The 22,243-nt window shown below is 42.5% G+C and overlaps 4 protein-coding genes across 7 annotated transcripts; 3 read left to right on the forward strand and 1 right to left on the reverse strand.

Annotated features, from left to right (window-relative positions):
* Positions 1 to 1,674: 1,674 nt before the first annotated feature.
* LOC117152929 (apolipoprotein A-IV-like) lies at positions 1,675 to 3,267 on the forward strand. Its single transcript, XM_033326251.1, has 4 exons — positions 1,675 to 1,711; positions 1,792 to 1,845; positions 1,948 to 2,098; positions 2,573 to 3,267. The coding sequence occupies exons 2-4, from the start codon at positions 1,806 to 1,808 to the stop codon at positions 3,150 to 3,152; spliced, it is 771 nt and encodes a 256-aa protein (XP_033182142.1). The 5' UTR covers positions 1,675 to 1,711; positions 1,792 to 1,805; the 3' UTR covers positions 3,153 to 3,267.
* A 4,080-nt stretch (positions 3,268 to 7,347) lies between these two features.
* On the forward strand, positions 7,348 to 9,275 carry apoea (apolipoprotein Ea). 2 transcript variants are annotated; one of them, XM_033326249.1, is made up of 5 exons: positions 7,348 to 7,389; positions 7,587 to 7,650; positions 7,747 to 7,894; positions 8,193 to 8,480; positions 8,841 to 9,275. In XM_033326249.1, exons 2-5 carry the CDS (start codon positions 7,608 to 7,610, stop codon positions 9,136 to 9,138), a joined length of 777 nt encoding a protein of 258 aa, XP_033182140.1. In that variant the 5' UTR covers positions 7,348 to 7,389; positions 7,587 to 7,607; the 3' UTR covers positions 9,139 to 9,275. The 2 variants fall into 2 exon arrangements, with proteins under 2 accessions (XP_033182140.1, XP_033182141.1); XM_033326250.1 differs by having other exon boundaries at positions 7,602 to 7,650.
* A 1,679-nt stretch (positions 9,276 to 10,954) lies between these two features.
* msto1 (misato mitochondrial distribution and morphology regulator 1) lies at positions 10,955 to 15,671 on the forward strand. 2 transcript variants are annotated; one of them, XM_026346697.1, is made up of 14 exons: positions 10,955 to 11,133; positions 11,674 to 11,803; positions 11,913 to 11,982; positions 12,168 to 12,243; positions 12,665 to 12,722; positions 12,816 to 12,972; positions 13,218 to 13,332; positions 13,558 to 13,692; positions 13,800 to 13,952; positions 14,179 to 14,310; positions 14,450 to 14,634; positions 14,750 to 14,854; positions 14,940 to 15,052; positions 15,127 to 15,671. In XM_026346697.1, the coding sequence occupies exons 1-14, from the start codon at positions 11,050 to 11,052 to the stop codon at positions 15,381 to 15,383; spliced, it is 1,770 nt and encodes a 589-aa protein (XP_026202482.1). In that variant the 5' UTR covers positions 10,955 to 11,049; the 3' UTR covers positions 15,384 to 15,671. The 2 variants fall into 2 exon arrangements, with proteins under 2 accessions (XP_026202482.1, XP_026202483.1); XM_026346698.1 differs by having other exon boundaries at positions 12,819 to 12,972.
* Positions 15,672 to 16,400: 729 nt separating this feature from the next.
* On the reverse strand, positions 16,401 to 21,416 carry srsf4 (serine and arginine rich splicing factor 4). Of its 2 annotated transcripts, XM_026348843.1 has the most exons (6): positions 21,209 to 21,416; positions 19,913 to 20,055; positions 18,298 to 18,404; positions 17,782 to 17,996; positions 17,571 to 17,648; positions 16,401 to 17,299 (listed from the first exon to the last, which is right to left on the reverse strand). In XM_026348843.1, the coding sequence occupies exons 1-6, from the start codon at positions 21,313 to 21,315 to the stop codon at positions 16,819 to 16,821; spliced, it is 1,131 nt and encodes a 376-aa protein (XP_026204628.1). In that variant the 5' UTR covers positions 21,316 to 21,416; the 3' UTR covers positions 16,401 to 16,818. The 2 variants fall into 2 exon arrangements, with proteins under 2 accessions (XP_026204628.1, XP_026204629.1); XM_026348844.1 differs by lacking the exons at positions 19,913 to 20,055; positions 21,209 to 21,416 and adding an exon at positions 18,844 to 19,842.
* Positions 21,417 to 22,243: the final 827 nt, after the last annotated feature.

Here is a 22,243-nt window from a genome sequence, read left to right on the forward strand (position 1 = left end):
TCAAGGGTAAAGTCCTCCTCTAGTTGCCCTGCTGGACAGATTCTTGTCACTCCACGTCAGAATGAATCACTGCTTGTTCATCCTTTGGTACATATTTTATGACATCTCAGTAATTGAACAGTGTTTTTATACTGTGCAGTAGCTGATCACTAAGTACAAACTACTGGGCAAAAAGATTTATCAATAAAGTAGTAATTTAATCATTGTAATTTCTAAAACGTACAGTAAACGTCCTTTAGTTTAAGTTTTACTTTAAGGAAAACTGCTTTGATTGGACTGATGTAACACGTTCATACTCAAGAGGATGAGAATCAATGAGCAGAACCAGAGCTACCATCAGTATCAGGTATCACTACAATACCCACAATGCAACTCCACCTCCAACAGTTTGGTCAAACATTCAGGTGTGTTATGCTGGTAAGCAGCTAACGAAGCCTCGGGCAGAGATGGCTACAGAGGTCTGTTGAGAGTTCCCCTTTAAGTATAAATCTAAAACAAATCAAGTACGTAAACAATCAGTCTGCACACAGATAATTATCAAATCCAATCAACACAGAACTAGGTCAGCTGATGAATAAAGGTTTGTTGTCTGCCCATCATGTCACATCACAGATACTCTGATGTCAGACAACAGCTGCAGCATCGTTGTTCAGATACTTTTGAACACTTTGTGTTTATCTGTCACTGGTATCACTGTACTGCTACAACATTTCACACACAGCTGTGATATTGTTAGAAATAAAAAATAAGTTAAATTGTAAAATTGAGAGAAACAGATCAAAGTTTTCCTAAATTATCTTTAAGTTGCTCTGAGGGTCCATGATTTAAACAAAGACAGAAGCTTAAGTCTCTCTGAAAACAGTTTCCTTTTGGAAACAGTGATATAATTAGATTTTCTCTTTTATAATCACGTCTCTTCCCACATAATTAATTTCAGGGATGTTTATCAGTAGTTTCTATTTTGCTGTGAGGACTTTAGCTCCTCTGTCTTATCAGTTTGTCAGAAGTGAACTGCTGCACAAGGAAACATGCTCCAGCGGGGACAGTGTGCATATTAGCTGGCACAACTGGATCCAAAGTCCTGAGAACATTTCACTGAACCATAAAACCTCTGACAACAACAATTTGCCTATACTGTTAAGAAAATGAAATGAATATTAAATTCAGCTTCTTCTGTGTGACTTAAGTTACAACACATGAAAAAACAGGAGACAGTGTAATATTTGTACTGCAGTTAATAACTTGGGAAACAGTATTAAAGGTTGTTATACCTAAAATCAGTCCACCAGTCAGTCCACCAGTCAGTCCACCAGTCACTTAGACTGTGATGACATGTGTATTGACATAAGTGTTGTACCATCATGATGACTTGTAATAGCGTTGGTGACATCAGGTCAGAATTAAATGTGTTAAAGTACTTTGGTTTGTCACAAAATACCCTTTAATTAATGGCCTCAGCTGTGCAGTGTACTACATCATTATCAGTATCAGAACCACAGAACCATGGTTTGGTTGTCGCTGTGAGCACGCCGGTGTTGATGTCTGACACACTCACCGTTACCACTGTTGTGATGTGGATGCACCAGTGACAGCACAACACTCACTCCTGGACTTTGCTCCTGTGTTTCCCCAACACGGCCCAGCTGCCTATAAATACCCAGGTAGGGACACAGACACAAATTCAAGCAGCTCACAGACTGAACAAGCTCAGGTACAACAGACGTCACTTCTCACATGATGACCCGTGTGAAAAAGAACCACGGAGAACTCATTTTGTGTGTTTTCTTTCAGCCGCAGCGTCAGTCATGAAGGTCGTCGTGGTGCTCGTCCTCGCCGTTTTCACAGGTGAGAGAGTTTCAGTGAAGATCAAACTTTTTCAAAATGGAAATGATTCAATTTGATGAAAAAGTTTTTAGCGGCAACATTTTTGCCCTGTTCTTTCTCCAGGCTGCAATGCCAACCTCATGTGGCAGAACCAACCCAAACGCCAGGTCGACATGGTAAAAGATGCTTTCTGGGACTACGTTGCCAAGGCAACCGTCACAGCCGACGACTCGCTGAAGCAGATCAGACAGTCGGAGCTGGGACAGGAAGTGAAGTAAGTCTCCGAGACTGAACTATTAAATCAGGTCTGTGTTTGGGCTGAGAATTTAAACTCTCACAGTAAATTATACTTTACATTTTGTAAACTAAATCTCAAATAATCAAACCAGAGCATGTAAAAGTCTGAGATTAATGAGATAAAGGTAAAGATTTCTCAATAATGGCCATAAGGTTTGTGATTTAATTAAATAATTTAAGAGCAAAAACGTGATGGACTGATATTAACAGGCTGTAGTAGAATAACGTTCTCATGAGTCTGGATTGAGCAGGTTTTATTGTAGCATCCAGGTTAAGTTTATACAACCAGAAGAGTCCATGTAGCCCAGACCTCACAGAGCAGGATAAGTAACTTCATTCATCTGCTTCATCTGGACTCTGTGGATTTGGTTTGACCAGATTTCACCACAGTAACCCAACAAAAAGGAGATTGTGATTTTGATTTAAGTTGATTCTGTCTGTGTCTCTGCAGCACCATCATCGCTGAGAGTACCAACACCATCAAGAAGTTCACTGATGCTCTCCGCACTCAGGTGGCTCCTCTGACCCAGGACCTCATTTCTAGGTTTTCCCAGCAGACCGAGCAGCTGAAGGCTCGTCTGGAGACTGATCTGACCACTGTGAGCACCAACCTGCAGCCCTACGCTGAGGAGCTGGTGGCCAAACTTCAGAAGCAGGTGGAGGAGCTGAAGAAGGAAGCAGCCCCCTACGCTGAGTCCATGGACCCAGAGGCCCTGAAGGGCGTCCTGCTGCAGAAGAGCCAGGAGCTGAAGGGGCAGCTGGAGAAGAGCGTGAGCGAGCTGCAGGCCCAGATGGTTCCCTACACCGAGGAGATGAAGCAGAAGATGGAGCAGAGCGTGGAGGAGTTTCAGAACAGCATGATTCCTCTGGTCCAGGGTTTCGAGACCCAGCTGAGCCAGAAAACCCAGGAGGTCCAGCAGAACCTGGCTCCGTACGGAGAGGAGCTGAAGACCAAGTTGGACGCCACAGCTCAGGACCTGCAGGCTCAGCTGGCTGCTCTGTGGGAGTCCTTCAATAAGAAGACCCAGTAAACAGACTGTTCCACCTGAGTAAACCGCATAAATGGGCTGAAGGAAAAGTGCAATAAATGTTGTGTGTTTATATTTTCACTGACAGCAGAACCTGTTTTAACTTGTAAGTGTGAATATTTACAGCCATGATGTGTTGAAATAAATAACTTATATATATTCTATCTCGTCATCAAACTTTCTTTTTCTTCAAATAGAAAATCCACGACAGGGCTGTGAAGTGGTTTTAAAGTCGTTTTATATATGTTGAAAAGAAAAAATAAATAAATGTCACCTACGAATTCAATCAATTTTGTAATTCAAGTTAAGACCATCATCCATTGTCCACCGGGCCCAGGGTCAGTGGTTCGATTGAAAACAACCAGGAAGAAGGAAAATTAAAAGTTCACCGTGCAACATGTAGCATAACAACAACAATAATAAGAAGTAATCATTTTTTAAGCGTCTCTTAAAACAGCCCAGTTTTTCTTTGCTTTAACAGTTTCTTTTCAAAAAACTAATTGGACTCAGGCATTGGCATGCCTAGAAGAAAATTTGTTTGGAGGTCTGGACTAGACCGACTTTAACCCCTTTGACAAAAACCACTCAGACTTTTTGAGTTTGTTATGCTTAGAATATGCTTATGTGCACTATTCCTCGCCAAAAGGAGCTTTAAGAGGATCTATGATCAAGAATTGTTGGTGTACAAAAAGCTGTAAAGGGTTATAAAGTCTAAAAGACTTTAGAAATTCACCAGTCTACGGTTAGACAAAGAATCTACAAATGGAAACACTGGGGCAGCCAGTCAGAATGACCCCAAGAGCACAACAAACGCTTATTAGTGATGTAAAGAAACAACCCCGAGTGACAGACGAAGATTTGAAGGCATCATTAGAACTGGCTAACATCTGTGTTCATGAGTCTACAGAAGGTAAAACACTGAACAAGCAGAGTGTCTATGTCAGGACACATGAAGGAAACCACTGCTTACTAAGAAGAACATTGCTGCACATCTGAGCCAAAGAGTACATTGACATTCACAATGATATTGGCTGATTAAATTAAGATTGAACTAGACACACAAGACGTCCAAAGAATATGAGAAAGCTAAAACAGTTCTGTAGGAAGAACGGGCTAAAATTCCTCCTGAACAATGTGCAGGTCTGATCCTCAGCTACGGGAAGAACCTGGTTGAGGTTATTGCTGCCATGGGGGGGTCAAACAGTTATTGATTTCAGGGGTTCACATACTTTTTCCATTAGCACTGTGAGGTTTTTATGGTTGTTCTCAATAAAGATATAAAAGACCTGAATTTGTTTTGTGTGTCATTATTTTAGGATCATTATATTTGTTAATGCGTTTGACCTATTACCCTCTGTCAGAGAGGTCTTCAACTCCCACCTCCGGGAGAGCTACAATCAGGTCCCGAGGGAGCCTGGAGACATTGAGTCCGAGTGGACCATGTTTTCCACCTCCATTGTCAATGCGGCTGTTCGGAGCTGTGGCCGTAGGGTCTCTGGTGCCTGTCGTGGCGGCAATCCCCGAACCCGGTGGTGGACACCGGAAGTAAGGGAAGCCGTCAAGCTGAAGAAGGAGTCTTATCAGGCCTGGTTGGCCTGTGGGACTCCTGATGCAGCTGATGGGTATCGGCAGGCCAAACGTGCCGCAGCCCGCGCGGTCGCAGAGGCAAAAACTCGGACCTGGGAAAAGTTCGGCGAGGCCATGGAGGAGGACTATCGGTCTGCCTCAAGGAAATTCTGGCAAACCGTCCGGCGCCTCAGAAGGGGAAAGCAGTTTCCTGCCAACACTGTTTACAGTGGAGGTGGGGAGTTGCTGACTTCGACTGGGGACGTTGTAGGACGGTGGAAGGAATACTTTGAGGATCTCCTCAACCCCATCGTCACGCCTTCTGTTGAGGAAGCAGAGGCTGGGGACTCTGAGGTTGATTCATCCATTTCCCTGGTCGAAGTCACCGAGGTAGTCAGTAAGCTCCTCGGTGGCAAGGCACCAGGGGTGGATGAAATTCGCCCCGAGTACCTTAAGTCTCTGGATGTTGTAGGGCTGTCTTGGTTGACACGCCTTTGCAGCATCGCGTGGAGATCGGGGACAGTACCTCTGGACTGGCAGACCGGGGTGGTGGTTCCTCTTTTTAAAAAGGGGGACCGGAGGGTGTGTTCCAACTATAGGGGGATCACACTCCTCAGCCTCCCTGGGAAAGTCTATTCCAGAGTGCTGGAGAGGAGAGTTAGGCCGCTAGTCGAACCTCGGATCCAGGAGGAACAATGCGGTTTTCGTCCTGGCCGTGGAACACTGGACCAGCTCCATACTCTTGCTAGGGTGCTCGAGGGTTCATGGGAGTTCGCCCATCCAGTCTACATGTGTTTTGTAGACTTGGAGAAGGCGTTTGACCGTGTCCCTCGTGGCATCCTGTGGGGGGTACTCCGGGAATACGGGATTCGGGACCCTTTGTTAAGGGCCATTCGGTCCTTGTATGACCGGAGTAGGAGCTTGGTTCGCATTGCCGGTAGTAAGTCAGACTTGTTCCCGGTGCATGTTGGACTCCGACAGGGCTGCCCTTTGTCACCGATCCTGTTCATTACTTTTATGGACAGGATTTCTAGGCGCAGCCAGGGGTCGGAGGGAATCCGGTTTGGGAATCACAGGATTTCATCTCTGCTTTTTGCAGATGATGTTGTCCTGTTGGCTTCATCAGACCGGGACCTCCAGCAGGCACTGGGGCGGTTTGCAGCCGAGTGTGAAGGGGCTGGGATGAGAATCAGCACCTCCAAGTCCGAGGCCATGGTTCTCAACCGGAAAAAGGTGGCTTGCACCCTCCAGGTTGGGGGGGAGATCCTCCCTCAAGTGGAGGAGTTTAAGTATCTTGGGGTCTTGTTCACGAGTGAGGGAAATAGGGAGCGTGAGATTGACAGACGGATTGGTGCATCGGCAGCAGTAATGCGGTCGGTGTACCGGTCCGTCGTGGTGAAAAAGGAGCTGAGCCGAAAGGCAAAGCTCTCGATTTACCGGTCAGTCTACGTCCCTACCCTCACCTATGGTCATGAGCTTTGGGTCATGACCGAAAGGACAAGGTCGCGGATACAAGCGGCCGAAATGAGTTTCCTCCGCAGAGTGGCTGGGCGCACCCTTAGAGATAGGGTGAGGAGCTCAGTCACCCGGGAGGAGCTCGGAGTAGAGCCACTGCTCCTCTGCATCGAGAGGGGCCAGTTGAGGTGGCTTGGGCATCTGTTTCGGATGCCCCCGGGACGCCTCGTAGGGGAGGTTTTTCGGTCCTGTCCCACCGGGAGGAGGCCCCGGGGAAGACCCAGGACACGTTGGAGGGACTATGTCTCTCGGCTGGCCTGGGAACGCCTCGGTGTCCCCCCGGAAGAGCTGGAGGAGGTGTCTAGGGAGAGGGAAGTCTGGGCATCTCTGCTTAAGCTGCTCCCCCCGCGACCCGGCCCCGGATAAGCGGAAGAAAATGGATGGATGGATGGATGGACGTTTGACCTAGATGATAATACAATAAGAAGCCTTTAAAGACATCCACTTCATCTGTCCAACTCAAACTGCTGATGCCTGTTTTTATCTTAACATCACCTAAGACCTAAATGAACAAGGCTAAAACCTAAAAAAATATCCTGTAATGCACTGAAATCAAACCCCAGATTTCCACCTTTACAAACATGAAGTTATTCGACAGATGATCACTGACCCTGATCTGTTTTGTAGGACCAGTAGTTCATTGGAAGATTTCCCATCTTATAAAAGTCATATAGTATAAATGCAGACAGCAGCTGTTAAAGCAGACTCTGAACCTGATCAACTGGACAATGATTTGATACCAGAGCGACTTTTGTCCTTGGTTGAGTCTTTTTCTGATTATCTGATGGAGCAGCCACAGTGTTTTACACCTGAACTGAAGTAGATCACGAAGAAGAAAAGGTCCCATTGGATTTAAGGAACTGTACCAAACTGTCAGAGCTCAAATTAAACTGTTCCATGTTAAACCTCATCATATATTTAGGATGTTCAGTCATTTCTGACCCATGTTTGCTTCTGTACATTCAGTGTGAGGACGTGGAGTCAAAATAACACACACAGCAGTAAAAGTTGACAACAACACAGTTCACACAGGGAACTTCGGACGCAGGTCAACGATCCTCCTGACATTTATTGGATCACATCAATGCCACCTGGACTGTATAAATACTGAGTGACACGCTCATCCAGTGTCACAGGCGTCAAACTCAGAACCACTGAGGTAAGAAACACGTCTTTAACACTTGCTTTCCTAGTTGTTGAGCTGGGATTCTTTGATTGTGTTTATTTAACTGGATGGAAAAAGAATTGGATTTAAATCTGTTCAGTTTTGAAGAGTTCAAATGCACAAATGCAGACAAGTCATCCGATTTTGTAGGTAAATTACACTTTAATCTTATTTAATGCATGATATTCCAGGTGTCCTTATTCCAGGTCATCATGAGGGTGTTTGCAGTAATCCTTGCGCTGGCCGTCTTCTCAGGTGAGTTACAATTTTGTAAATGTTTCAGTCTTGTTTTCTTTCTTATGGGAAAGATTAAGAGTTAAATCATGAAATGTTTCTTTCTTCCTTAATCAGGCTGCCATGCCAGAAGTGTGCCTCAGGACTGGGAGAGCTCCTGGGAGGCCGCCGTTGAAAAGTTTAAGGATTATTTCACAGATCTGAACTCGAGGGCTGATGAGATGGTTAAAGACGTCAAGAGCTCTCAGATCGGCCGAGAACTGGAGTGAGTTATTTTATCTAACCTTGGGTATAGTTATCAGAAGATAACATATCATAACTAACATACTGTACATGTGAATGACCTTTAACCTCTGTACAGTTACATAATTTTTGTACTTTCAGTTCACGCCTGCAATTTTATCTACAGACCAGAATGAATCATATATTTCAGTATAACTTCAGTTTTAATTTGCACCATGTGTGACACAGCGAATGATCAGTGCTCACTGTTTTTAAATCAATATGCACTTAAATCAGTGAAGTTTAAAACCTCTATAATCGTCCGTCTCCTCCTTTAACAGCACCCTGATCCAGGACAGCATGTCAGAACTGGCCATGTACAGAGAAGACCTGCAGACCAAGCTGGCTCCCTACACACAGGAGGCCGCTGACCGCCTCGCCGCAGACATGCAACCTCTGGCCGACAGACTCCGCACTCACATGTCCGAGGCCCAGGAGCAGATGGAGAAGTACAGACAGGAGCTGCAGACCATGATGGAGCAGAACGCGGAAGACGTCAGGGCCAGGATCTCCAGCTACACCCGCAAACTGAAGAAACGCCTCAGCAAGGACACACAGGACATCAAGAGGTGAGTAGAACACTGAGGCTGATGGGAAACTGTGTCCAGCAACTTTTAGTGGGTTTTATTGGAATCTGCTGAGATTATTTTTAACAAATTAACAAATAAAAAGTGAGAAATCTTTCATTTTGCAGGTGCTTTATTTACATTTATTGTAATTAATGTTTGTTTTTTTAATATACTGTCACTGATACTGAGTGAAATCAGTAAAAAGTAGATTTAGGATACTTATTTTTAATACTGTATCCAGTTTTAAAGTAGTTAGTCTAGTCTTATCTAATCTATGATGTCAGGTTTATGTGTTGGACTGTAAAAGGACCTGAACAGTTACAAACCATCTGTAAAAACTTGTCTCTGCCCTTTCCTCAGACATGTGGGCGACTACTTCACAGAGCTTCACTCTCGCACCTCGAGCAACATGGAGGATGTGAAGACACGTATCGACCCTTATTTTGCTCAGGTGAGAGACAACGCCCAGGCAAAGATCACCACCCTCAACGACCTGCTAAAATCACAGGTGGAGGCCGCAAAGGACATGATTCAAACCACAGCCGACGACATCAAGGTCCAATTTGAGCAAACGGCTGATAACATGAAATCCAATCTGAAGGATCACATGGATGAGGTGCGCAGATGGTTCCAGCCTTACGTCGCCATGTTTAGTTAAACCATGTAAACTCTGTCTGTCACCTTCTGTGTTAAAAACACCTGTAAAAAGTTTTCCTGAAGATACTCAGCTTTAAAAGGTTTGTTTCACTTGCTATGTCACTTTAATAAAAACCAGCTGCTCTGATGTGTCGTAAATCACTGGTCGATAATGTGTTCATTTATCTGGAAGTCTTTTTTTTTTTAAATGTGAACATTGTTTGCACAAAGTCAGTGATGCACAACATGTCCCTGATATTTATTTAGACATACAACTGCTCACAATGATGGAAATGAAACTAAACATACTAAGATAATGTGAAAAAGACTCAACAGAACTGCACGTGTGCATGAAACATAACAGGGTCTCATTCGATGGAGATTCATCGGTTCTGCCTCTTCGAGTAAAGGATTGAGGTAAATACGAGCTCTCTGCATCTGGCTGAAATGACCAGAGTTGGTGATGCCTCGTTTAATCTGCCTGGTCATACCCGGTGTAGGACTTACTGTGAGTGTGCATTTGCAAATGCAGAACATACTGACACTAGTGATGATGAAGCTGCTTGCATATCAGGCATTTAAAATACACAGGGGGGATCATTTGTTCTTCAGCGCTCTGAGAAATCACAAATCCACCTTCTTCAAACAAACTGAGCTGACAGGTTTATTGTGAGCAGCTGGATGTTGTTTGCATTTCGTGCTGTCGAGGGCAGCTGAGCTTTCAGTGTCTTTCATATGGACATGAAAATGTGTGATCAGTTTTTGAAATTTCCCACAACAACATGAGCAACAAACTGCACTTTGAGTTGGCAGAAATGGGTAAGATCCTTGCTACGTGCCTTTTTCCATCTGAGGAATTTCCTTTTTTTATAAAGTTTACAGATAGAGATGGATCAGATGACTCTGAACCATCTCTTAGTTCTGCTGCCATATGTTAGTCTGCTGGGGGACCTCTACTGATACACAGAGCTACGCTCTCCTCTCCTCTATCCATACACTACCATTGTAATGTCATGAGCTTTGTCTTTTCTCTCTCCTGTAGTTCAGTTAACCTGCCCAGTGTTTTTTCTTTCTCCTCTTTCTACTCACACAAATCAGTCGAGGTGAAAATGGTGAATGGTGAAATGGGTCTGCAGAAACCTGTTGTAGTTATTATGGCAGGAAGTAAAAAAATCAAAAGATATAATAACAACTTAAAATATATATAATAATATAATACAAACCAATTATAATTTATATATTATTTTATGTTACACAATTGAATTATATAACCAAATAAATACATAATAAAATTACTTTGTACAGTGCCCTTTAAAAAATTTATGCAAAGCAAAATTACTATTAGCTTCTACTTATGTTTTATTTTGTATAATAGGCCATGTTTTTAGCTGTAGTTTATATTTTATTCTTTACAATATTAACGTACAATTCAACTTGTGCGCGCTCTTGTTTTTTAAATTATAATTTAATTTCTTAAATATTACTTTATTTTATATATATTATAACTCTCAGGACTTTAGTGATGTGAATGAGCATGAAGACACAATTTTTTGTCGTTATATTAAATTTAGTTAAACGTGAACTTCTATTCTAATATTTTCTTCTAATCTTTATTTATATTAATTATATAAAACAAATAAAAATAATATTCCATAAATCTAAAACTGATCTAAAATCCTTTTTAAAACACGACTTTTAAAAACATGGACCACACGTGAATCTACGGCACGGTGAAACCAAACTATTCCTTTGACGTCATCTGTTCAGCCAATCACATCCCTTCGTGATTCTCCTTTCAGCCAATAGAATTGATCTGTTTCCGAGCGTCACGCCTCCGTTGCTCTGTCGCAGAGCAGTGTTGTCATTTCCAAACATGTTCATCATGTTCACAGCAGAGAGTTTAGTGTTTTCTTGATTGTTGAATTCCGTCACGATGAGCAGCGTCTGTAGAGAAGTCATCACTCTTCAGTTGGGACATTATTCGAACTTTGTGGGGACTCACTGGTGGAATTTACAGGTGAGCAGTTCAGCGCCGGCTAACGTTAAGCTAGCCGTTAGCTTAGCTTTCCATGTGTTGTCAAAGTTGGGAGGCTGCTCTAAAATGTTATCATGGATGTGTTTGTTAGGGTCATTTTATCACACCCAGAGATGTAATCTAACGTGTACACATAAGAGAGCATCGGCCGCTGTTTAAATGATTTTCATTAAACATTTGTGTCCCTCCAGCATCCAGCAGCAAAATGTTGTGATGCTCACACATACCCATATGTAGCAGACATTTAAGGACAAATGTGTTAAATACTTGCTGTTTGGTCAATTAATCTGATTCTAAACAGTTTTATCTGAAATCTTGATGCATGTGAGTTAAAAACAAAATCTAAAAACTACTCATCTAAAGGCCTAAATAGATACTGACATCCTCCCCACACTCATGATATTATTAAGCTAAAAAGATACCTAGGTGAAATATCTTGCTCCAATTTTTGTGTATGTCAGTGTTTCTTTTGACAATTAGAAAGTGTCAGATAAATGGAGATCATCTTCTCTTCGTTTGCAGGATGCTTCTTTATCATATGACCCCGAGACGCCACCAGGTGAAATCCAGAGTGATGTCATGTTTCGTGAAGGACAGACTCTGGGCGGACATGTTACCTACACGCCTCGCCTCATTGCCATGGATCTCAAAGGTGACTTGTCGTATGACGTGTTTCTACAAATGTTGGAGCATAAAATTTGTCTGTCTGATCAGTAACACTGATGTATAACTTCCTCTGCTTGTCACTCTTCCTATAACAGGAAGTCTTCGGACTCTCCGGCAGGAGGGAAGCCTGTATGATGCTGGAAAGGATGCTTCAGCTGTCACATGGTGAATGAAAGCTTCTCTGTGCATTACTGCCAGTATTTTCACATTTTATTACCCATTAGATAGTTATGAGTGAAATACAGGAGCTTAGCAACAGCAGTTTGTTATATATGTTATACATGTATTCAAATGAAGATTAAATTACTGTATGTGTCTGTTTAATGTTAAACATGGGCTCTACTTTTCAGGGAGGGAAACCTCATGATGCATAAAGAAAGCCCTCCTGAAAAGAACTCATTTCTTGAAGATCTGGACAAATTGGATGTGAGTATTTATGATAGAGTGAAAACAAGCTGCAGCTTAAAAATACATAAAATGTGCCATCAGGATACTGATCTAGTGTGTGAGCGGCATCACTATGATGGCAGGTGACTGGTAGATTCACACTGTGAACACTGGCATCAATTACTGCTCTGCAGTAAATTTTAGAATTTAAAACACACATAAAAAAATCTGCACACTGCTTTATTAATTAAATTAATTTAAATTGAATATTGAAATATTGCGTTGCTTAATTCAGTTTGCTTGCTTGCTTTTTAGAGCAGTGTGATGAATTTTATGTCTGTTTATTGGGGCTGTTGCCAGGTCTAATGTGTAGTTTTAAGGGAGAGGCACAGTATTTCTGTGTGACACAAACATTCTTATAAAGCGACAGGGCCTTATTCTAAGTGGTCTTTGTTTCTAGAAGGGGGAGATCCTCACAGAGGCTGATTTTTCCTCCAGCTCCCAGCCTCAGTGCTCAGGTAAACAAAATCTGAGTGAATGTTCATCAAGCTCAAAGTGAAATAAGTGATTTTATGTCTGAATAATGATCTTCCTCACTTGAAAACCCCCAGCAGCAGGTTCAGTGAGTGTGGACACAGTGAACAACCGACTGACTCAAGTCCAAAAGGCCTACAGGCTGGAGGGCAGCGTGAAAGTGTGGTCCGACTTCCTTAGGATCCACCTGCACCCTCGAACCATTTCCGTCATCCACCAGTACAACCACGATGGGTAAAGTTCTGTCTTGTTTACTTACATGTTGCTTTACTGTAAAAAGCTAGATTGAATTTTTTCTGCTTCTGCTTTTCAACATTAGATGTCAGACTTAACACAAAGTTGATCTTAGGCTAATAAGACTGAATTACTCACTGTGGATCTAAATACAAGCTTCTTAGCCAGACTTACCTTGTACTGTCCCATAGTTTGGGCACACAGAGTCTCATCACAGTTATATATTTGCATGTGTGGGTGTTCAGGGAGGCTCATCGTCTGGAGGCATTCGGCCAAGGAGAATCTCTCCTGCAGGGTTCGGTGCTCGAGGAGCTGGAGGACAGACTGCACTTCTTTGTAGAGGAGTGTGATTACCTCCAGGTAACTCTGCTGTTTTGTTCTTTGTATTTCTACTGATGAATGGTGATTATTTGTATTGTAATGTCTTTAAATAATGTAGGGTATTCAGGTTCTTCCAGAAAAATTGTTCAGGTTGGTTCAATTTACCACTGTCTGGTCAAGCACTTATCGTAGTGCCTCAAAATATTTAATGCCTTTCATATATTTTGATGCAGCTCCTCTCTGTGCATCCCGTTTTCCTCTCAGGGTTTCCAGGTGTTGTGTGACTTGGCTGATGGCTTTGCAGGCCTGGGGTCAAAGGTCACAGAGATGCTACAGGACTCTTATGGAGGGAGAGGCATCCTGACCTGGGGCCTGGCACCTGTCAGCCACCCAAACTCAGTGAGTCAGAGTATGATTTAACTCACTTCACTTTATTGGATTTGTATAAGAGCAGATGATTTTTGAATTGAACTTCTCTACTTAAAATGTGGTTCCTGTTCATCCAGAGTCCAGTGAAGGACCTCTACCACCAGTTAAACTGCACCTTAGGAACGGTCCACCTGGCCAGTCACAGCTCTTTCTTCTGTCCGTTGACTCTGCGTGGTGGACTGGGCAGACGACCCTCCTCTCCCACAGCCTTCCCATACCTCAATTATGATGTGAGGATTTCAATTTTTTACATTTTAACCATATTTTTGATTTGTTGAAATGTGAATGTGAAATGTAAGATTGACTGAGTGAAACTTGATAGAAAAGACCTTATGTAAATACATAAATTAAATCTAAGCACCAAGATGACTAATGTAAATAAGTGGAGTTTCTCTACATGTTTAGTTAGTAACACTAAACTAAGAACTTACAGAAACCGTCTTCTCTCTGTGCCAGCCCTCACTGTGGTACCACTCCAGCTCTGTCCTGGCTTTAGCCCTGGACACCCTCACTCTTCCTTACAGGCTAGGGAACAACAGTGTCCCCATGTGGCAGGTGGCAGACACGCTGGCTGTATCAGGCAGAAAGGTAAATTCACATAATATAATAATGTCCACGTAGTAGTTTCTGTTGCATGGGAAACAAGTGAATCCAACATGACATAGAACAGAAAAGCTCTCTTCAGTTTCCTGTTCATTCTCTGTAATCACTTTAATTTACCTTAAAGGTGGTGGCTGCTTACGGTGCCGTCCCCTTTCCCATGATGCACGGCAGCTCACTCCCTGACGCCCTGTGTGCCTGCATAGATGCTCCGCCATGGAAACCTCTGTCAGCGTGTCCTGAACCAGGTGATGGCCGATGCTACGGCCAGTGGACCACACTCAAAGGCTTTGAAGGCCAGAAACTAATCAGGTCAGAATACTCATTATTATATTTAATATTTATTTTGTTGTGTGAAGGCATTAATCATCATGTTAAAATGATGCTTTTCAATCTGCTGCTGAAATAATGATTTTCTTTCCTTCAGCTCTTTGGCTCCAGGGACAAAACCACCCACTCCTCTGCACAGCCTCCACAGTGGGGAAGATGTGCTGACATCTTACATCAGAGCCTTTTATCCTGCAGCTCCTCTGTGAGTCCCTGCACTGACACGTGTTTAATTGTTTACCTCCAGGAGGAATTATGTCTTTTAACTCCCACTGCTCTACATCTTCCAGGGCTCTGCAGCTAGTGTCTACTCCCAGTAAGCTGACGCCACCCTTTCCTCAGATATTCAGCCAGTCCCTCGATGCTCAGGGCTTCCTGCAGAGCCAACACCCCCCACCTGGATGTGAGTAAATTAGTTTAGAACTGAAACATTTCACTGTCTCGGTGAACTTTAAGATTTAACTCTTATCTCTGCAGTTTCAGCTCCTGTAGTTTCCTCTGTACCAGTCATGACTTCCCTCCAGTCAAGCCCTGCACTCGGCACCTGGCTGTCAGAGCTGCATCGTGGTGCCAGCGCTTTTGATATCCGTCGCATGGCCCCCAGTTTCCTATCCCAGGGGCCTGAAATGGCAGACTACCAGGAGGCCCTGGAGCAGCTTCGACTACTGTCCCGATGCTACAAAGACGACAGTGGTGGGGTGACGCGCTCTTCCTCTGAAGAGGAGGATGATTGACATGGACAGCCAGCGTGCACTCATACAGACAGGGACAGGGAGATGAGCTGTGCCTGTTGTTGAAGGACCAGGACTGAACCACATGGCTGAAGATACTCAAACTGAAACACACTGATAGAACTGAGCTGCAGGATGCAGATGAGGGAATAGTATAGTGTTTAGAGAAGTGATGAATGTAGCATCATGCACATGTATGGACTGGTTACATTTCCTCAAAATGACGGTTTCTGTAATTAAGTGTATTTTATACTTAATGTGCACTATAAAGTTACTGTATTTACACAAAGATAAGTTGTCACAGTGCATGATCATTAATTCAGCTGAGCTGTTGACAGTGTGCTGCACTTTAACCTTCTCACAGATTAGATCATGTTGGAAACTGCAGCCACACAATAATTTTGGTTTTGTTCATGTCAAACATTTGTTTAAATATTAAAGTGACTATGTTTCTGCGAGAAATCGGGTTACATGGGCAGTTTGAAAAAAACAAACATTTACAGTACAGGAATACTAGTATTAAAGTAATACTACCTGCTGGTTTTAATGTTCTGGAACAGGCATTTCTCCACCTTTAATGATCTTATCTCACAATCACTCCACTCCTTTTATTATCTGCAGCCAACTGAGCAGATCAGGTTTTAAATGCCCGATTAGAAACCAGGTTTCGTTTACACAGTTTTGAGTCCCTTTACATTCTGACATTCAGCCAGTTCCTACAGCGTTTTATGAAAACAGCTGCATACTGCAGTAGAACATTTGCTACGGCCTATTTACAGCTACATAATAAACGAGCGCTAACAGGTATTTGAATATGAGACAGACTAAAAATAAACTACACATGGTCACAGCATGAAGGCACATTAAGTAGTGCTCACAGTCTATTGGGATGTTTTTGTCCTGATATAACAGTGAATATACAATAAAGGAGAGAAGAATAAATATCTAAGATCCGTCATGCAAAGACTTAAATGAACATAGCGGCCTTGCTAGAAGAACAGAACAGATCCAAGGACAGAGTCAGAAGAGGCATTTTTTAATCTGAAATAAAACGATACAAGGATTTCACAAAGGTGGAGAGATGTTAGGAAATATTCCCACTTAGCATATTGACAAAACAGTATGCTTCTACATTTGATATAAAAAAAAAAAAAAGACACACCATACCATTATTTAAACTTAAAAACCGAGATCGCACTGCTATCTTACAAATCTCTCCATCCTAGACCACACTAATAGGGAAAAATATCTTGAGGGGGGAAAAGTAAAATGAATCTTAGTATGTGCATAAAATACATTGAGCATGAGTGCCTGGTATTCTACAGCTATTTATCAAAAACAGGGGACAGGGATAGTGTTGTGGGGATTGAGGGATGTAACTAGAGGACAAAGGGAGACACTGGGATAAGGGCTCATGACATACAGTCCAAAATCGGAACTAGGAGCGGGAACGGGAGCGAGAACGAGACTGGGAACGGGATTTGGAGCGGGACACTGACCGTGAGGCGGAGCGGGAGTTGGAGCGGGCTTTAGCAGGTGAGGGAGAACGGGACTTAGATTTGGACTTTGATTTGGACCGGGCTCTGGATTTGGATTCAGCAGGGGAGCGAGAACGGGAGCGGGAGCCCCTCTCAGGCTCACCTCCCTCGTCATCACTCTTGGGCTGCTTTGACACGGATTTCCTAGAGCGATCCTTGATTCCTGATCTGGAACGAGACCTGGAGCGAGAACGAGACCTGGACCTAGAGTCCTCCTTCTTGATCTTCTTCCCTTCCTTCTTGCTCTTTTTGCTCTTGGGGCTGCGGCTCCTGCTGCGGTCTTTACCCTTCTGAGCGCCGTTGCTGCGCTCTTCTTCCTCCTTCTTGCCCTTGCCCTTATTCTTCTTGCTACGAGATCGGCTGCGGGAGCGGGACGCTGCCCTGTGGTTTAAAAAAATATATAAATATAAAGAAACAATCAGAATAAGAATCAACTACAACTAGCATCTCCTGAAGAACTTAGGGATAGAGAATAAGAAAATTTGATATACTGAAATACAAAAGATGACCAGCTTCAATTAAAAAATAGTTTGAGACTAGTTTGTCAACCAGATAATGTGATAATCAAATAATTTTTACTAAACTTAATATGGAACTCAAAACTAAGTTATTTAAGTCACAGTCTCCTGTGATTGATGTTTTTTTTCCTCACCTGGAGTGGGAGCGGCTGCGACTGCTGCTCTCACTGCGGCTGCGGCTCTTACGAGACCTGTGGCTCCTGGAGCGGGACCTGATAGAAGGTAATGCACAGTGTTAACACAGGCAGGCACTTTACCCAGCACCAACTGCAGAGGTATTTTCTACATGTTTGCTGAGCAGCACCACATCAGAAACCCGGGTATAATTACGGTGATGGGTCTAACCTGGAACGGCTGCGACTGCGAGAATAAGAGCGACGACGTCTGGCTCCAGGGCGGTCCTCAATGAGCCGGATTTTTCTGCCATTCACTTCTGTGCCATCAAGCTTCTCCAGAGCCCGCTTCATGTCAGCGTAGAGCCTGAACTCTATCACCCCCTCATTCTTTCGGCCCTTGTGCGTGTCTGCATAAGTCACCTCTCCTGCCTGCCTCATGTAGTCCTTTAGAAAAGAAAACAAAGCAACTGTTGACATAGTGACAAACTCTAAAAGAATAAAAGCACAAAACTCATTGTTGTGGCTTCTAATATCAGTGCTCAGCAACTGGTTTAGTGTTGTATCTATGTGAAATCTTATTCCCACAGTGAACAATTGGCTGTGCACAGAGTAACTTAATAACTTAGTATTAATATTTGGAAAAAACCTAAAAGGAAAAAAAAAAGTCTACTTTAGTAGAGCACTGTGTGCTCCATATAGACAAAATAAATTACTGACAAGTTATACAAAGAAAGAAATCTCATACCTTTAAGTCCTGCCAACTGCAGCGGCTGGAAAGATTCTCAACAATGAGTCGATAGTCTGTCCTTATAGGTGGACCATATCTGTCTCTTCCCCAGCGCCCATATCCACCTTTCAAGGCAACAAGGAAAGAACAGGAAAAATGAGGACCAGAAAGAAACTGAGGTGGTGCATTTACACTAAACTCCAAGCTACACACTACAAAATGTATCAATATTCACTTGGGAAAAGCAAACAAAGAAGGGGAAAGCAAAGCTGGAAAAAAGAAAACAAAACTCATTTTAAAAAATCCTACAAACTAATTATGTATTCCTACAAGTTGATAACTTTATTTAAAAATGCCTACACAACATAATTTTAGCTTTTTAAAATTTTGGTAAAAGTCCAATTATGCTATTTTCTATATAATTAAGAAAAATCTAATTTAAAAAAAAGGAAAAAAAAAACATAACTCGTTGAGGAAGTACTTACGGTGAACTAAATCAAGCTTCTAAGCTATCCTGTCTAAAAACATTTCACTGTTACAAAACATGTTCTTTTTTTCAGGCACCTATAAGAGCTGAACCCACATCTGTTCCTAACCCCATGGCATCCTCACCACCCGGCCTGGGCCTAATGGGAAAAGCGGTCTTCATTCACAATGGCTCCCTTTTTTGGTCTGCCCAGGGGCCCAGAATGGTCAAACCACACTCTTGGAAAGGGGGGACACCATGGCCAGCAATAGGGGCAGGCAGTCAGCAAAGGACTCTTTCAATTAAAACATTGAGGTTCTTTGTTAAATCTTTACCTTTAAATTGACAATCATTTTAAATAAAATAAAAACTGAATAAGACATCAATAGGTAACAGTATATTTCACAATCAAAGTTACTTTACAGTATTTAAATTAATACATTTCTATTCCTTTCCATCAGTAAGCCATTTCCCCATCATATAGTCACATATAACTGCATTAGTAGTGTCACAAATTATTTCATTCCATCAGTCATTGGTGGCTCTGGTGCAAACAAATTTAAGTTCAAGTACGTAAAAAAAAAAGCAGCCTCGCTCCTACTATTTAGGTGGTGAAAGGACTGTTAGCTTGCATACATGCAATACAAAGTAAAACAAAACTGTTGCTCTGGAGTTCCCTATCCACAATCTGAGGCACACCTGTGTGCTGAACAGGGCATTAAATCCTGGAACCAGAACAATAGCCATGTAGATTGGTGTTCAAAGAAAAACAAAGGCCCCCGTTTACTTTGCAAAAGTAAGATGGACTGAACTCAGCTGTGAGGAATAGAGATAAAGTACAAATAAAGCTCTGTGATATTGCTAAAATTCTACTTTATCACACACCAAAAATCAATTTCTTCTTCTATATAACAACATCAACATGTATGCTCCTTTTACAACAACAAATGTTCCTGACAGCTATCAGGTATATACAACCCTGAGATCAGGGTCACTTCTACAATTCCTATAACAAATACTGAGATAGAAATTGAATGCCCACCAGCCACCAAGGACAAGCTGCAAATTTAACCCACTTGAAATTTAGATTATCACTTCCTGTAATGAATGAAGTCCTTAATTACATTATTCATGTAATATAAAAACAATACTCTATTGAACACTTACTCCTTCCGCCACCATAGCCTCCATCACGACGGGGTCCTTTGGTGTGCTCCACAATAACCCTCTCCCCACACAACTCTTTGCCATTCAGGTCATACACAGCATCATCTGCATCTCGGGGGTCATCAAATTCAACAAACCCATACCTAAAAAGAGGAAGAGAATATGTTTTAACAGAGGGTTCAAACTATTTGCATGATATAAGTTCAAAATGACAGTCAACTGTACATTTCCTACATAACCAGTGGCATATCAGTAATATAGGTGGCTAGATCGTGTACATTGCTGCAAACCTTGAAGATGACTACATATTACAAACATGATAAAGTTCAACTAAAATGTACAAACAACACAGCAAGCTGAGACAGACTGACTTGTTGACTTAAATCCAATCTAATAATCAGCACCTTTTCAACAACATCTATGATCATTTCTCTTGAAATGCAATGCTTTTATATAGACACAGTAACCCCAATCGAGGCCTACAACGAGACATTATCTTGATGGAAAACATCCATCAAAATGAAAACGGGCGCATAAAGTTATAATTCAAATAATGAGTAGTTTTAAACTTATACAGTCATTGCACTGTTTCAAAAAGAAAACACAATTTCACTAGATTCTGTCTTCCATTGCTATTTCTTTGTCTTTTTCCACTGCTAGCCAGACAATGCAACACGCCTGAATACGTCCAGTCTGAGCTTCGAGGAGTTGTGATGGGCCATCTTTAAAAAATTTCGATCTTTAAAGACTATGAATCGACTAATCACCAGGATATTGTCCAGATTAGCTGAAAACAGCCAATTTATTTACTTCTCTAATTATTAAGATAGAACCACGCTAACTCGTTATAGCAAAAAAACGCGCAATTTTGGCTAATCTTAACGTTTAGCTACACAAATAAACGTGGAAGCCAACAATGTAGGGGTTATTTAACGCTACATGCTGTTTTTAGAGGTTTTCCTGTAATAACGTTACATGAAACCGTGCGTGACATTGCCACGTCTAACGTTAGCTTAGCTACATTAGCGCTAACCGTTTTCGAGATGGCGCATAAATTACACCGAAGCTTACAATCGCCGATATTTAGCTGCTGTAAAGCAAGATTATGGAAACTTATTAACCTATATATTCGCTTTAAGACACATTTCTGACGTCCGTGGGCCTTTATTTTTTACATACGCTGGCTAGCTAACATTAGCAGGCCCGGTGCCATCACCAAGGCCGAGCTAGCCTCACGGTGCGGCCTACACGTTAGCTTTAACACAAACAGGCACCGCCAGTCGGCCTCTACTTTACCCATTCTTTAGGTCAACTTCTAGTATCTTCCCGTAGCCCTTGAAGAACCTCTCCACGTCCTTCTCCCTGGCTCTGTAGCTCAGCCGGCCGATGTACACCCTCGACATCTCGTTAGCTTGTGTGTGGGGTCCGAACAAAGCAGCACGAGCACACACAGAAGAGGCGCGAGGCTGCGTTGCTAGCACACATACACGCGCTCATGGAACGCGGCTGCGGGGGGCGTGTCTTCCTGAAACCTGAGGGGGGGGGGGTTACAGGAGCCCTGGGTTTAGTCTCTCAGGTAAACCCTCCATCAAGAAGCTAATTCATTATTAGTAGTCCTGCAAGAAACCTATCTTTTACGATCTTCTGGTTTTGTTGAAACATTTTGTAGCCTGTAAGTGAATGTTCACATTATTTAGAATGAGAAACAGACTTGGCCAGCTATGCAAACACATCCGACACATACAGACAATGTAAAAGTCAGAGATGCAAATGATACAAGGATGACACAGACTGATAGAGAAAACAATATAAAAGGTACATTGCTTCTGGCTTCACTGGTATCTCTCATAGGGGTGTCCAATCCTGGTCCTCGAGGGCCACTGTCCTCCTCGTTTTGCACTTCCACCTTCTGATTGGCTGAACACACCTGATCCAGGTAATCAGCAGTGGGTAGGTCAGAGATAGTAGGAAAACTAACAGGATAGTGGCCCTCAGAGGACCGGGATTGGACACCGTATAGGTCCTTTTTATTATATATATACTGTATAAACTATACCAAATTCATTGTGTAGCTTGCATATACAGTATATTGTACACCATACAGTACTTTTTGTGGAAATGTAGTTGTGGTGTATTTGTACAGTGTGCCCAACATCAGTGTGTACTGAATATAGAATGAGTAGCTGCAATGTGACTGTTAATGTCATGTGGAAAGGATGGTGACAATTAGCACCTGACAGAGTGTGAGGTAATTAAAAAAAACAACTAAGGCAAATACTGTAGACTTACAGGTAAAAAAAAGGGTTATACGATGATGATAAATGTATAAAA

The sequence above is a fragment of the Anabas testudineus genome, chromosome 11 (assembly GCF_900324465.2).
Source record: "Anabas testudineus chromosome 11, fAnaTes1.2, whole genome shotgun sequence".
Classification (NCBI taxonomy): Eukaryota; Metazoa; Chordata; class Actinopteri; order Anabantiformes; family Anabantidae; genus Anabas; species Anabas testudineus.